At 42.3% G+C, this 15,717-nt stretch overlaps 1 protein-coding gene across 1 annotated transcript in view; it reads left to right on the top strand.

Annotated features, from left to right (window-relative positions):
• LOC139373495 (phosphatidylinositol 4-kinase beta-like) overlaps positions 1-15,717 on the top strand; it is a 31,526-nt gene that overhangs the window by 10,184 nt on the left and 5,625 nt on the right. Inside the window, exons 3-5 of the mRNA XM_071114078.1 lie at positions 14,536-14,763; positions 14,973-15,206; positions 15,331-15,440. Coding sequence (XP_070970179.1) covers positions 14,536-14,763; positions 14,973-15,206; positions 15,331-15,440 — 572 coding nt within the window. The remainder of the gene's footprint in view (positions 1-14,535; positions 14,764-14,972; positions 15,207-15,330; positions 15,441-15,717) is intronic.

Here is a 15,717-nt window from a genome sequence, read left to right as displayed (position 1 = left end):
GTCCAGACAAAGTCAAAATAGTTATATTAAAGTTCGTCAAAACATGTCATACGAAGTATATAATCAATCTTTAGGATGTTTTTATCATAAATCTTCAATAATGTTTCAACTGGAGAATTTCGGGAACTGAGCTAACTCTCACGGGCGCGAGCCTGACTGAGCACATGGCCTTCTGGCAGACCCATGACTCAATCAGCTCTCATTCTCTCCCACTACACAGTAGAAGCCTGAAACAAGGTTCTAAAGACTGACATCTACTGTTGACATCTAGTGGAAGCCTTAGGAAGTGCAATATGACCCCCCTCATTTGGATAGGCTAAGACTTGAAAACCTACAAACCTCAGATTTCCCACTTCTGGGTTGGATTTTCTTCTTAGGTTTTTGCCTGCCAAATGAGTTCTGTTATACTCACAGACATCATGCAAACAGTTTTAGAAACTTCAGTGTTTTCTATCAAAATCAACTAATAATATGCATATCCTAGCATCTGGGCCTGAGTAGCAGGCAGTTCACTCTGGGCACGCTTTTCATCCGGACGTGAAAATACTGCCCTTCCCCACCCCACCCCAAAGAAGTTAACATCTTTTGTCATACAAAAAGAGGGGCGAGTGTTATCTGAGTTGTAGAGTATAGAATATGTTATTTTTAATCATGTCTTCAATAGGCCTGTTGCATACATGTTCTCTTTGTTAATAGTCACTGTAGATGATCGAGCAGAGTAAACCCTGTGTGGATTTTAGTTGAGGAATCTGAGCCCCTACTCTGATTACCAAGTTTTTCTCTATTTGTGTGTCAGTAGTAAATGCGTGTCCTACATAACACTGGGATTCAGCAAGTTGAAAAAATGTAACTACACTGGATCGTGGCAGGTCAGCAAGACTTTTCTTCGCAGGTGCAGTGATTGCTTGCGACTTATGGCATTGTCTCACAATAATATTACTTGTGGAAAAACTGTTCTGTCAAAATTGAACATTCTTTGGGAGCACAGGATTACACATTTAGGATCTTCAGGAGCACTATTCCAGCTCTTTCTATAGACTGAGGCTAGTCTGGCTAGACCAACTAATAAAGAAGGGGGTGGGGTTAGGTAGCATCTGTCCCACATCTCCAGAGTTCCCTCCCTATTGTTTTGGATGTGCAGTTTACTCCCTCTTCTTTTTGGCTGGACTTCTCAGCCAGATTGCTCTGCAGCTGGTGTCAGAGGTCGGAGTGAGTTTGAGTCCCTCTCGACTGGAGCGCTTGTTGTAAAAATGGGTCACTTTCTATTGTTGCTGATATTCAATTGTTTACCAGATGCTATTGTGAGTATGGTTTTGTGTTGAGGCAGGATTTGTCAGTGTTGACCAGGGATATGGGCCTTGTGGTAAACCACATGAACACCATGCCTCTTGGTTGGAAGAGACACTTTCAAACAGCGTGGTTTCCTTGTGAGTGCACAGGGAAAGAATGTCAGGGATAGTGTTTATCTGCTTCCCCTTTCTGGCCTTTCTGTCTCGCTGACTGTCTGAACTTAAATCTGGCTTGCAGCCTTCTTCCATCTCATCAGGGGATCTGTTATTTTATGAGAAAGACAGAACAATGTCCTGAACCAGAGCAGAGGGATGGTCACATTCCCTCTCCTCTCATTTTATATATTTTACTCTCATCTCACTTCCACCCCTTCTTTTAAATGTTTTTTTATATACTTTTTAGGCAAGTGGACTCTCCCAGACATCTTGCTGTGTTAAGTCTTCTCCCTACTTCCAATGTTCCCTCTTTTACCTCTAGTCTCTCTCGCTCTGCTGCCTTTTTTCATTCTGTTTTTTTGTTCCCGTTTTTGTCATCCTTTTTTAATATCCCCTAACCCGCCTTCTCTCGGCTAATATCCTCTCCTTCTTTCACTGTCCCTCACTCTGTTTTCCTCCTCTCCCTTCGCCAGTTGTGCCTGCATCAAACCTCCCCGCTGGGATTTTGGGTGCTTAGTGATCCATGTCGGTGCTCTGTGAAGACTCCTGTAGGGCAGGTGGAGCCCAATAACGATCCACAGAACACAACCAACACCACAAAGGAGTTTAAGGGCACACCACTCTATTGACTCTGGTCTTTAAGATGTATGAGCAAAGATGGGCAGAAACTGCATCTCCAATAGAAATCCCTGTCGTGCTGAACTGTGCTTGTGCAGGCCGTGCTTGTCAAAGGCACTCCTTCGATATAACGTTTTTGATGAAAATAAAAACGTGTCAGTCTCCCTTTCACAAGGTTATATTAATGACAGTTTCTGCTACTTAAGACATTGTCTCAAAACCATGTTTTGCATTTGAGAAAATTAATAATTAAGGATAAAAAAAAATTTAACTTCTCCCATTGACTTGCCAAACCCCGGTCTGCTTCGCAATCGTTCCCGGAAGTCTCGCAATGTTGCGCCTCTGGGTTTAGAAACTGATCACGAGATGTAATGCAAGCAGTCCATTTTGCTTTGATGATAAATACTGTACTGATAGTCCTTATTGATAAGGCTTCACTCGCCATCTTGTTAGTCCTGAGCTGTGTTCAAATAGTCATGCTAACCGCACTATTTGTGGCAAAATGAGTATGTAATATGCTTATTGGTCATAGTATGGATATAGTTAGTATGCCAAAAGTTCCCGGATATGTCGTACTACAATTGCGAAAATTCAAAGTATACAAGCAGTGGCCCATAATGCAATTCTCCAGGAAATGGGCGTGGCTTTACAACAATTTCAGATTAGAAGAAAATGGCAGAAAATATACAGTGAAGTACGACGAGAGCGGATACATTGGCTGCTTTTAAGAAAATGTTGAGCAATGTAATAAGGTAATGACTTTTCAAATAAGTTGCGTTACATGTTATGTTGGCTGACAATTTGTTAGCTGCGCTATCCTTACAAACCACATATCATTACAGTAGCTGAAAGGATACCTTTTGTTTATAGGATGCTAAAATGAACTAATAATATGTGGTGTGTGTACTAATTGAGTATGTAGTATACAGTATGTTTGTATGGGTATTCAAACACAGCTCTGGTTATAGGCCTAATTGAATAACTAGGTTTTTCTCTTTTCTCTTTTTACTTGGCCTCTGGCTGGATTGCATCAGTGAGGGGGAAAAAAACATCAGGACACAAAGCACAGTGAGAAGGAAGACGAATGCTGTAAAATACACTGAGCGTACAAAACATTATGAACCTGTTCTTTCCATGACAAACTGACCAGGGGAACCCAGTTGAAAGCTTCGATCCCTTATTGATGTCACTCGTTAAATCCACTTCAATCAGTGTAGATGAAGGGGAGGAGACGGGTTAAAGAAGGATTTTTAAGCCCTGAGACAGGGATTATGTGTGCCATTCAGAGGGTGAATGGGCAAGACCAGATTTAAGTGCCTTTGAACGGGGTATGGTAGTGGTGCCAGGCACACCGGTTTGTGTCAAGAACTGCAACACTGCTGGGTTTTTCCACACTCAACAGTTTCCAATGTGTATCAGGAATGGTCCACCACCCAAAGGACATCCAGCTAACCTGACAACTCTGGGAAGCATTGGCGTCAACATGGACCAGCATCCCTTTTCGACACCTTGTAGAGTCCATGCCCTGACGAATTCAAATCAAATGTATTTATAAAGCCCTTTTTTTACATCAGTCGATGTCACAAAGTGCTATACAGAAACCCAGCATAAAACCCCAAACAGCAAGCTTTGCAGATGAATTGAGACAAATTGGGGGTGCAACGCAATATTAGGAAGGTGTTCTTAATGTTTTGTACACTCAGGGTATGTCCACCATTTTGAGCTGCGCTTTAATGTGAGTGGTACGCCTCCGCAGTGCAGTTTGGGTGGGTGTTGCATAAAGGTGCTTTTGTTTAAAGTCTGGGTTTAGCTGTCAGTGTCCAGCAGGCCCCCTCCGCCTCACTACTTCCCTCTTCCTGCCCCCCGCGTAGTCTTGGCAACAAAGCTGCTGGGCTGGGGCACTGTGGTGGATTAGGATGGCTCCTTTTTACATGTTTTATTCAGAGTGGTATTAAATGTAAAATACATTAGAAGTTTAAGTATAGATGCAACTGTCGCTTTACACAAATTATTGTAGTTTATAAATACAAGTACCAGTAAAAAGTTTGGACACCTACTCATTCCAGGTTCTTTATTTTTACTCTTTACTACATAGAATAATGTATAATAATAGTGAAGACATCAAAACTATGAAATTGCACACATGAAATCATGTAGTAATCAAAATAGATTTTATATTTGAGATTCTTTAAAGGAGCCACTCTTTGCCTTGACAGTTTTGTACACTTTTAGCATTCTCTCAACCAGCTTCATGAGGTAGTCACCTGGAATGAGTTTAAATTAACAGGCATTCTGCAGCGATACGCCATCCCATCTGGTTTGCGCTTAGTGGGACTATTTGTTTTTCAACAGGACAATGACCCAACACACCTCCAGGCTGTGTAATGGCTATTTGACCAAGAAGGAGAGTGATGGAGGGCTGCAACAGATGGCCTGGCCTCCACAATTCTTAAAAAAAAAAAATCACCCAACCTCAACCCAATTGAGATGAGTTGGACTGCAGAGTGAAGGAAAAGCAGCCAACAAGTGCTCAGTATATGCGGGAGCTCCTTCAAGACTGTTGGAAAAGCATTCCAGGTGAAGCTGTTTGAGAGAATGCCAAGAGTGTGCAAAGCTGTCATCAAGGCAAAGGGTGGCTACTTAGATTTTTATTAGTTTAACACCTTTTTGGTTACTACATTATTCCATATTTGTTATTTCATAGTGTTGATGTCTTCACTGTTATTCTATAATGTAGAAAATAATACAAATTAATGAGTAGGTGTGTCCTAACTTTTGACTGGTAGTGAACAAACAGTGCATTCGGAAAGTTTTCAGACCCCTTTACTTTTTCCACGTTTTGTTACGTTACATCCTTTATTCTAAAATTGATTAATTAAATTTTTTTCCTCATCAATCTACACACAATACCCCACAATGACAGAGCGAATACAGATTTTTAGAAATATTAGCAAATATATTAAAAATAAATAAAAAATACATTTACTCTGACAGAGCTACAGAGTTCCTCTGTGGAGATGGCAGAACCTTCCAGAAGAAAAACCATCTGCAGCGCTCCACCAATCAGGCCTTTATGGTAGAGTGGACAGATGGAAACCACTCCTCAGTAAAGGCACATGACAGCCCACTTGGAGTTTGCCAAAAGGCACCTAAAGACTCGCAGACCATGAGAAACTAGATTTTCTGGTCTGATGAAACCAAGATTGAACTCTTTGGCCTGAATGCCAAGCGTCTGGAGGAAACCTGGCACCATCCCTACGGTGAACCATGGTCGCAATATCATGCTGTAGGGATGTTTCAGCGGCAGGGACTGGGCCGACTAGACGGGATCGAGGGGAAAGCTGAACTGAGCAAAGTACAGAGAGACCCTTGATGAAAACCGCCTCCAGAGCACTCAGGACCTGACTAGGGCGACGGTTCACCTTCCAAAAGGACAACGACCCTAAGCACACAGCCAAGACAATGCAGGAGTGGCTTTGGGACAAGTCTCTGAATGTTCTTGAGTGACCCGGCCAGAGTCCGGAATTGAACTCAATCGAACATCTCTGGAGAGACCTGAAAATAGCTGTGCAGTGACACTCCCCATCTAACCTGACAGAGCTTGAGAGGATCTGCAGAGACAAATGGGAGAAACTCCCCAAATACAGGTGTGCCAAGCTTGTAGCGTCTTACCCAAGAAGACTCTAGGCTGTAATCGCTGCCAAAGGTGCTTCAACAAAGTACCGCGTACTTTAAAGAGTCTGAATACTTATGTAAATGTGATATTTCAGTAATTTTTTAAAAATAAATGTGCAAACATTTGTACAAACCTGTTTTTGCTTTGCCATCATTGGGGAAATAAATGATTTAATCCATTTTAGAATAAGGCTGTAATGTAACAAAATGGGGCGGGGCGTCAAGGAGTCTGAATACTTTCCGAATGCGCTGTGTGTGTGTGTACAAGTTTGGACACCACCTCATTCAAGGGTTTTTCTTTATTTTACTATTTTTCTACAATGTAGAATAATAGTGAAGACAAACTATGATATAACACATGGAATCATGTAGTAACCAAAAAATTGTTAAACATATCAAAATATATTTGAGTTTCTTCAAAGTAGCTACCAATTGCACACTTCCACAAAACCTCCCCTTTTATTGTCCCCAGCACAAGGTATGCCACACCTGTCAGGTGAATGGATTATCTTGGCAAAGGAGAAATGCTCACAGGGAAGTGAACACGTTTGTGCACATTTTAGGGAATCTTTTATTTCAGCTCATGAAATATGGGACCTACACTTTACGTGTTGCTTTTATTTTTGTTCAGTGTAGTTGGATTGGTTGCATTAAAAATAGACATTTTGGTGGCAGACATGCTTCAACATTGATTTGTTTGACTGCTGTAAAATCAGTTGTACATTTTTAGACTGACTTCCTTGTAAGATAAACTAGTACAGAGAAGCTATGTGTTGTCACCAGGTTAGCTCTGCCTTGCGCAATGGTATTCTATCTAACACGTGGCCATATGTTCAACAATCACCTGGACTACAGGTGCAAAGGACGTCTGCTCTACTGCTGACGTCCATGCATATAGATAATGCATTTCTGCCGCACCTTGTGTTCTGCAGGTAACCAAGCCTCCCTGTCAACTCTATCCCCAAGTCATCAGCTATGTGTCCTTTGGTTACAGGTCTATTGGGTGAGCGGTTACTGACTGTACAGGTACATTCCAGAAGGTATCCTGCCACTAATTTCTCATTTAGGCTAAACTCCTGAAATGCATTGCGTTGTAGAGGAAAAAAACAATCTTTTGTGTCATTAAGCACTGAAACAATCAGCGTGACATTTTTTTCAGTTCTTCAAAATGTGTCCGCAAATGCAGTCAAAATATTTTGCCACCCTTGCACTTTGCAATGGTGCAGAATGTTCTGTTTCTCTTTTCAAAACGGATTGAATTAGTATTTATACTGTGTAGGCACCTGCAACTTACCACAGGTGAGAAGTTACACTAACCGAGAATCACCTGCCTCCAAACAAATTTGAAGTGAAAAATCTTAATTTCATTAAAAAAAGTACTTTCTTGGTTCTGTGCATAGGTGCCAATATATTTGACCCCAACTGTAGAACAACAACGACTAGGACTGTGAAAGTCATAGACTTTTGAATGACTGTTATTGGTTGGTCAAATTACTTGGTCAGCCAACAATTTTGTATTTCATTTTTGTTCATTTTTCTTGTTTGACTGTATGTGCTGGTGCTGCAGGGAGGGAGGTGTTGCTAGAACATATTGCTTGTTTCAGCAAGCAGCAACAAAGTTTCATGATGCATCAGGCTATCCCGTCTTCAGTCAGCTGTTTGTTTCAAATCCAGCTTTATTTCTACAGCACATTTCAGACATGGCTTGCAATGTGTTTACATACAAAAAATAAAAGCTTAAATATTTACTACACAAAAAAATTCAATAAAAAGAATGAGAGAATGCCAAGAGTGTGTAAAGGGTGGCTACTTGGAATCTTGAAAATATTTTGATTGTTTTTTTTTTTTTTTTTTTTTTGGTTACTACATGATTCCATATGTGTGTGTTTTGATGTCTTCACTATTATTCTACAATGTAGAAAATAGTTTTAAAAAAGAAACCCTGGAATGAGTAGGTGTCCAAACTTTTGACTTGTACTGTATGCCAAGTTGCTCTCTCATAATATCATAATGGACCTGACTTTCTTCACTTCTGCTCTGCCTTTCTGCAATTTCTCTTTAATTTAGTTTTCTCACTCATCCAATGAGCTCTCTGTTTGGTGTGGCCTCTTTCAGCTATGGCATCAATGGTTGCTCTTAATTTTCTATTAAAGTGATCAACTAAATCATCACGAGGAAGGCAGAATAAGTGGTGAAGTATTGTTCATACACTCAAAGTCTGTAGCAACTTCAGAGAGGGAAGCATTTCTTAATAATGCGTTAGGTATTACACTGTGCTATGGGCAACAAGGTAGTAAAAAATGCACAGTGGGGATCAGATACATCAACAATAAAGGATATGTCAATATAAAGCCCCTTGGTATTAACCAGGTCCAGAGTATGGCTGTGGTTATGGGTGGGCCCAGTAACATGTTGGATAAAGTCCATAGAGCTCAAAAGATTAATAAATTCAATGGCCTTGGAGTTGGTCTCTTTTGTCAACATGAATATTAAAATCGCCCAACACAATGATTTTATCATAGTTCTCAAGGACAATAGACAAAAGTTCAGTTTAAACCTCTAGGCTAGGGGGCAGTATTTTGATGTTTGGATGAAACACGTGCCCAAAGTAAACTGCCTATTTCTCAAGGCCAGAAGCTAGAAAATGCATATAATTGGCAGATTAGGATAGAAAACACTAAAGTTTCCAAAACTGTCAAAAATATTGTCTGAGTATAACAGAATTGAATGGCAGGCGAAAACCTGAGGAAAGTCCATCCAGGAAGTGCTGTTTTTCTGAAACTACTCTTTTCCATTGCAAGCCTATCCTCCATTTTAAAGGGATATCAACCAGACTCCTTTCCCTATGGCTTCCACAAGGTGTGAACAGTCTTTAGACACAGTTTCAGGCTTTTATTCTAAATAATGAGCGAGAATGATCGTGTCAGTGGATAGCCAGATGTCCTCAGATTTGTGCATGCTCGCGCGCCGGGAGCGAGACCTTTTCCTTCTCTTCTATTGAAAAGGCTACCCTCTGGTTGAAATATTATTGATTATTTATTGTAAAAACAACCTGAGGATTGATTATAAAAAATGTTTGACATGTTTCTACGAACTTTACGGATACTATTTGGAATTTTCATCTGCCCTTCGTGACCGCACGAGCCTGTGGATTACTGAACAAAACGCGCCAACCAAATGGAGGTTTTGGGATATTAAGAGAATCTTTATCGAACAAAACATTTATTGTGTAACTGGGAGTCTCGTGAGTGCAAACATATGAAGATCATCAAAGGTAATTCATTCATTTTATTGCTTTTCTGAGCTTCATGACCAATCTACTTTGCTGCTAGCTGTTTGTAATGTTTTGTCTGCTGAGAGCTGGCCTCACATAATCGCATGGTTTGCTTTCACTGTAAAGCCTTTTTGAAATCTGACACGCCGGCTGCATTAACAACAAGTTCAGCGGTGTATTGCACTTGTGATTTCACAAAGAAAATGAAATATTTTTAGTAATTTAATTAGAATTCACCGGATAGTACGGGGGAGGCTTCAATAAGAGCGGCACTACAGTATGATTACAGCCATGTTTCAGTGAGGAACATGCAATCAACTTTGCTCAGTAATGAGGTCATTCACGAGGGAGGTTTTACTTGTGATTGCTTTAACATTTTTTTGAAAGTGCCATATTAATTTTCTGTCCCTGGGGGCATCTGCCTTGAGGTAACCAATGGAATAAGAATCAAATGATTAACGTTAGACCCACTAGAAGGTGAAGATAACCTCTCTACGGGGTGTGGGATGCTACCGTCCCTCCTGGCCAACATCCAGTGAAATTGTAGAGCGCAAAATTCAAAAACAGAAATACTCATAAAAATTATGAAACATACATCGGTTTAAAAATTAACTTTGTTAATCCAACCACGGTGTCAGATTTCAAAGACTTTACGGCGAAAGCAAACCATGCGATTATCTGACAACAGCGCCCAGCAGACAAATCATTACAAACAGTTAGCAGCCAAGAAGAGAAGTAACAAAAGTCAGAAATGGCGATAAAATGTGTATCACTTACTTTTGACCTTCATAAGATTGCACTCCCAAGACTCCATGTTACACAAATGTTAATTTTGTTCGATAATGTCCCTCTTTATATTCAAAAACCTCAGTTTTGTTGGTGTATTTTTTCCCCCCCAGTAATCCATTGAACAAAGCGCGGTCACAACAGACACAAAATCTAAAAAGTACCATAAAAGTTTGTAGAAACATGTCCAACGATGTTTATAATCAATCCTCAGGTTGATGAACATGTAGGTATCGTTAAAGTGACTGCATATATGATGAACAGAGTAGCAGAAGCGTAAAGAGGGGTTGGCGGGTGGTGGGACACAATGCAGATAGCCCGGTTAGCCAATGTGCGGGAGCACTGGTTGGTCTGGCCATTTAGGTAGTATGTACATGATTGTATAGTTGAAGTAAATATGCAAATAAGATAAACGGAGAGTAGCAGCAGCGTAAAAGAGGGGTTGGGTTGGGGGGGTGGCACACAATGCAAATAGTCCGGGTAACCATTTGGTTACCTGTTCAGGAGTCTTATTGCTTGGGGGTAAAAACTGTTGAAGCCTTTTTCTCCTAGACTTGGCACTCCGGTACCGCTTTCCATGCAGTAGTAGATAGAACAGTCTATGACTGGGGTGGCTGGGGTCTTTGACAATTTTTAGGGCCTTCCTCTGACACCGCCTGCTGTAGAGGTCCTGGATTGCAGGCAGCTTAGCCCCAGTGATGTACTGGGCCTCTGAAGTGCTTTGGGGTCGGATGCCGAGCAATAGCCGTACCAGACTATGATGCATCCGGTCAGGATGCTCTCTGTTGAGGCTGTAGAACCTTTTGAGGATCTCAGGACCCATGCCAAATCTTTTTAGTTTCCTGAGGGGGAATAGGCTTTGTCGTGCCCTCTTCACGACTGTCTTGGTGTGTTTGGACCATCCTAGTCTGTTGGTGATGTGGACACCTAGGAACCTGCTCCACTATAGCCCTGTCGATGAGAATGGGGACGTGCTCGGTGCTCCTTTTCCTGTAGTCCACAATCATCTCCTTAGTCTTGGTTACGTTGAGGGATAGGTTGTTATTCTGGCACCACCCGGCCAGGTCTCTGACCGTCTCGTCGTTGTCGGTGATTAGCAAACTGTTGTGTCATCTGCAAACTTAATGATGGTGTTGGAGTCGTGCCTGGCCATGCAGTCGTGGGTGAACGGGGAGTACAGGAGGGGACTGAGCACACACCCCTGGGGAGCTCCAGTGTTGAGGATCAACGTGGCAGATGTGTTGCTACCTACCCTCACCACCTGTGGGCGGCCTGTAAGGAAGTCCAGGATCCGTATTGACGCTTTGCCTGTTTGATGGTTCATCACAGGGCATAGCAGGATTTCTTGTAAGCTTCCGGGTTAGAGTCCTGCACCTTGAAAGCGGCAGCTCTACCCTTTTAGCTCAGTGCGAATGTTGCCTGTAATCCATGGCTTCTGGTTGGGGTATGTACGTACAGTCACTGTGGGGACGACGTCCTCAATGCACTCATTGATAAAGCCAGTGACTGATGTGGTGTATTCCTCAATGTCATCGGAAGAATCCCAGAACATCTTCCAGTCTGTGATAGCAAAGCAGTCCTGTAGTTTAGCATCTGCTTCATCTGATATTTTTTTTATAGACCGAGTCACTGGTGCTTCCTGATTTAATATTGGCTTGTAAGCAGGAATCAGGAGGATAGAGTTGTGGTTGGCTTTACCAAATGGAGGGCGAGGGAGAGCTTTGTACGTATCTCTGTGTGGAGTACAGGTGATCTAGAATTGTTTTTCCTCTGGTTGCACATTTAACATGTTGATAGGTTTGGTAGAACTGATTTAAGTTTCCCTGCATTAAAGTCTCCGGCCACTAGGAGCGCCGCCTCTGGGTGAGTGGTTTCCTGTTTGCTTATTTCCTTATACAGCTGACTGAGTGCGGTCTTAGTGCCAGCATCTGTCTGTGGTGGTAAATAAACAGCCATGAAAAGTGTAGCTGAGAACTCTCTAGGCAAGTAGTGTGGCCTGCAGTTTATCACAATATACTCTACATCAGGCGAGCAAAATCTAGAGAGATTTCGTGCACCAGCTGTTGTTTACAAATATGCACAGACCGCCCACCTCGTCTTTACCGGAGTGTGCTGTTCTATCCTGCCGGTGCAGCGTGTATCCCGCTAGCTGAATATCCATGTCGTCATTCAGCCACGATTCTGTGAAGCATAGGATATTACAGTTTTTGATGTCCCGTTGGTAGGATATATTTGTGATCGTACCTCCTCTAGTTTATTGTCAATGATTGCGCGTTGGTGAGTAATAGTGACGGTAACGGCAGCTTTCCTAGTTGTCTTCTTCGGGTCCGGACGAGGCATCCGGCTCTTCGTCCTCTGCATCGCTTCCTTTTGTGAATAATTGGGATGTCTGCCCTGTGGGGTGTTTGGAGAATATCGTGTGAGTCCTGCTTGTTGTTGTTGATATGATGTATATGCAGAAATTTAAACAGCATAGTGGGTCAATTTCCGCAACATCTAAGCACATTAAAACGCGAGGATCAACTTCTCCACGATTTTGATCGCCTGGCTACCACGATATAACTGTGAGAGCAAAGTCTTGCCTCTCACTCATCTCAATATCTCTGGTGGCAACATGATTTTGCTGAGTGCCCCTTTAACTAAGAATTGACAAATTAAGCTTATCTTTTTTTTTTCTTGTTACTTATCTTAACAAAAAATGTAACTGTCCTATATGTTAGACTACTTAATTGGAGCTTGATTCATTGTTTCCATAAAACTAATAATTAAGTAACTATTTTTTTAAAATAGTAACCTTGTGATTGAGATGTTATCTAATTCCAAAGTAGCCTTAAAGTGGAACTGACAGCATTTTAGCAACATGAAATCTTAATCTGTTCATATACACCCTCCCAGGAAGAATGACACTTTTTAAAACATTTTCTGACATCAAGCACTTATGGTCAGTTTCATGTTTTCATTCATTCTTAGAATGTTTGGGAATTACGTAGAGTAAGGCATTTATGAAAATGCTATAGCAATATAGAATTTGCGCGTTTTGGACAGTTAATAGAAACTGCAGTAAATGAAACCTAATAAAAACATGTCTTGTCCAGGACCGGAGTATATGCAGACCGTTGCGCCAGTAGACCTTTTATGTAAAGGCATTTCCAATCAGGCCTGACATAATTCACTTTGAACTGGACTGTGTGTTTACAGGCAGTTACAACCGTGTAACTTCAGATCAGTAGAACGCATTCGCCAAAAGCCACAAAATAACGTTATAGTGGATTTCTGCCACTATGTCTATACCAAGGGAGTCCTTTTACATTTGTGACATTTACAGTCCTATTGATCAAATAGTCATAAAAAGGAAATCTCTCCCTCTCTCGATGGTTTGCACAACAAGATCATCAACTAATGCAAGATGGGGAATTGTAGCCTACTCATCCTTCTGCAGCTTGTCTGCCTATGATTCGTACTTGTCCCAACCAAGCACCTAAGCTAACTGGCTAAAGTTGGCTAGCTCTACTATAGCTACTTCCAGACATTGTTTACATGTTATCTAGAGCAGGGTTTCCCAAAATCTGTCCTAGGGCCCCCCCTGGCTGCACATTTTGGGCTTTTCCCTAGCACTACACAGCTGTTTCAAATAATCAAAGCTTGATGATGTTGGTTATTTGAAACAGCTGTGTAGTGCTAGGGCAAAAAACTAAACATGCACCGGGGGGGGGGGGGGGGCCGCCTCAGGAAACCCTGATCCAGTGCATTCGTGACTATTACTGACACGGTCGTAGTGCTTCGTAAATTCATCAGTTATTCTGCACTCTGGGACACATACGAAATCGGAGAGGGTGGCATATCTCTTGCGTTCGCAACTTTACTCTGGCTAACTGGATAACAGTCGTTCTAGGTCTTGCTCGCTAACCAAATGACACTTGCATCTGTGTGGAGCCACTGTTTTTAAACAAAATATTGAGTCGTTGAAACGGTGTATCCCGAATGGCGGCACCAAACAATGTACCTGGTCAGCTGTGATTTCCAACCCGATAGCAAGAAATGCATTGGTGAAATGATATTTATCATGCATTGAATTGCATCTATCTATTCTGCCAACAATGCCTTAGTGTACAATAATGGAATGTTGATTCAAATATAACCTATTTTTATAACCTCTATGAAATTGGTTTTGTAGCATTAACTGGGAATTTGATGTCTGTTTGTTCCACTTTAATAGTGGACTGTAGAACAAAGGACTTCCTAGATTTGTTCTTTGACCTACTGTAATGCTATTGAACATCGTTCATACTCGAGATATGAAGATATTGGACACCATAAGTGGTGACTAAACATTCCAAAGGCCCCAGAGCTTGTTTGGCATATGCGTTTCTCTCAACCCTCTAATTTTAACCAATGCTATACTGACACCTGGTGCCAGTATGTGGTACTGCAACAGGTTGACATAAATTCTCCATTATCTGCTTGTTTCTTCTCCCTGTGGCCATATATTCTTAGTCTTATAACTCCCTTGGTTTTCTTTCTTCTGATTCTGCTCCTGAAACATCCCTCTTTCATGTCTCATCATACCATCTTTGTCCTCTCTCCTTTCTCAGCCTCTCATTGGAGTAGTCATTGAAGGAAGGACCTGGGAAAAAGTTGTGCCACTTGTCATGTGCTGTAACTCGCTGTACATTTTCTTCAAAACACAAAAAGACATGTCTTTGATCTAGATTCTAACCTCTCTCCTCCTCTCTGTAGCCGCTGCGCCTGACGCCACAGAGGGAGTTCATCAAGTCTCTGATGGGCATCGGCAAGCGGCTGGCCACGCTGCCCACCAAGGAGCAGAAGACCAAGCAGCTCACCTCAGAGCTGTTAGTGCTCAACCACAAGCTGCCCGCCCGCGTCTGGCTGCCCACTGCAGCCTTCGACCATCACGTGGTGCGCGTGCCCCACACACAGGCCGTGGTGCTCAACTCCAAAGACAAGGTGACCAGAAGGCCTAGTAGTTTAAAACCTTTTTTAGTTAACTCATTTAGTTATTTTCTGAGGTGCCTGGAGTTTAAATGGAACGTGCCCCAATGCTCTTTCCATGGGACTAACTGGTTAAATGTACCTTTAAAAATTCAAATAAAAGCTCTAGAATTCCATTCCCTAAGTATGACCTCTGACCTCCTTCATTCTCCCCTTCCTCTCAGGCCCCGTACATCATCTATGTGGAGGTGCTGGAGTGCGGGAGTTTCGAGACGTCTGCCATTCCCGTGCGCATTCATGAGACGCGCATCCGCAGTGCCCGCTCTGCGGACAACCTCCTCCCAGAGTGCGTTGGCATCACAGCCGAGCAGCGCGCCGGCAGCTTCTCCACCGTGCCCAACTACGACAACGACGACGAGGCCTGGGCCGTGGACGACATCGGCGAGCTGCAAGTGGAGGTAGGTACCCGTGGGGAACCACATGGTGGCACCGTGTGACTTTCCATCACATTTTGATGACAAGGGTGAAGGAGTGAATCAGATTTGAATGTACTAGAACCCTGGGGTCCTTCTATGGTTCCAGCTCCCAGAAGGCCACACCAGTAGCAGCGACAACATCTCCCAGTTCTCTGTGGACAGCATCACTAGCACGGAGAGCAAGGAGCCCATCTTCATCGCCGCCGGCGACATCAGGTACAGGGGTCACTGTCAGCTATAATTGCTCTGCTAGCTTGTAGTTTCTCTTTCAAGACTTGCTTGACTTGGGGGGCTGTCTTTTTTTTTTCCAAGTCAGTCCATTATATTAGTTCACAGAAATCCACAAATTACATTGTTATAGAGACCTCTGATTATTCACTGTTAAGAGTTCATATACATTTTAACTGATGGAATTTCATGCCTTTTTAACCAAATTTCCATGCCCAATAACTGGTGGCGTCGCTGTAGCCTACATGGAAAGAAGTCGCCATAA

This window comes from Oncorhynchus clarkii, chromosome 18, assembly GCF_045791955.1.
Source record: "Oncorhynchus clarkii lewisi isolate Uvic-CL-2024 chromosome 18, UVic_Ocla_1.0, whole genome shotgun sequence".
NCBI classification, from domain to species: domain Eukaryota; kingdom Metazoa; phylum Chordata; class Actinopteri; order Salmoniformes; family Salmonidae; genus Oncorhynchus; species Oncorhynchus clarkii.
The sequence above is the reverse complement of the archived record's forward strand: the minus strand, read 5'-3'. Positions and strand labels throughout refer to the sequence as shown.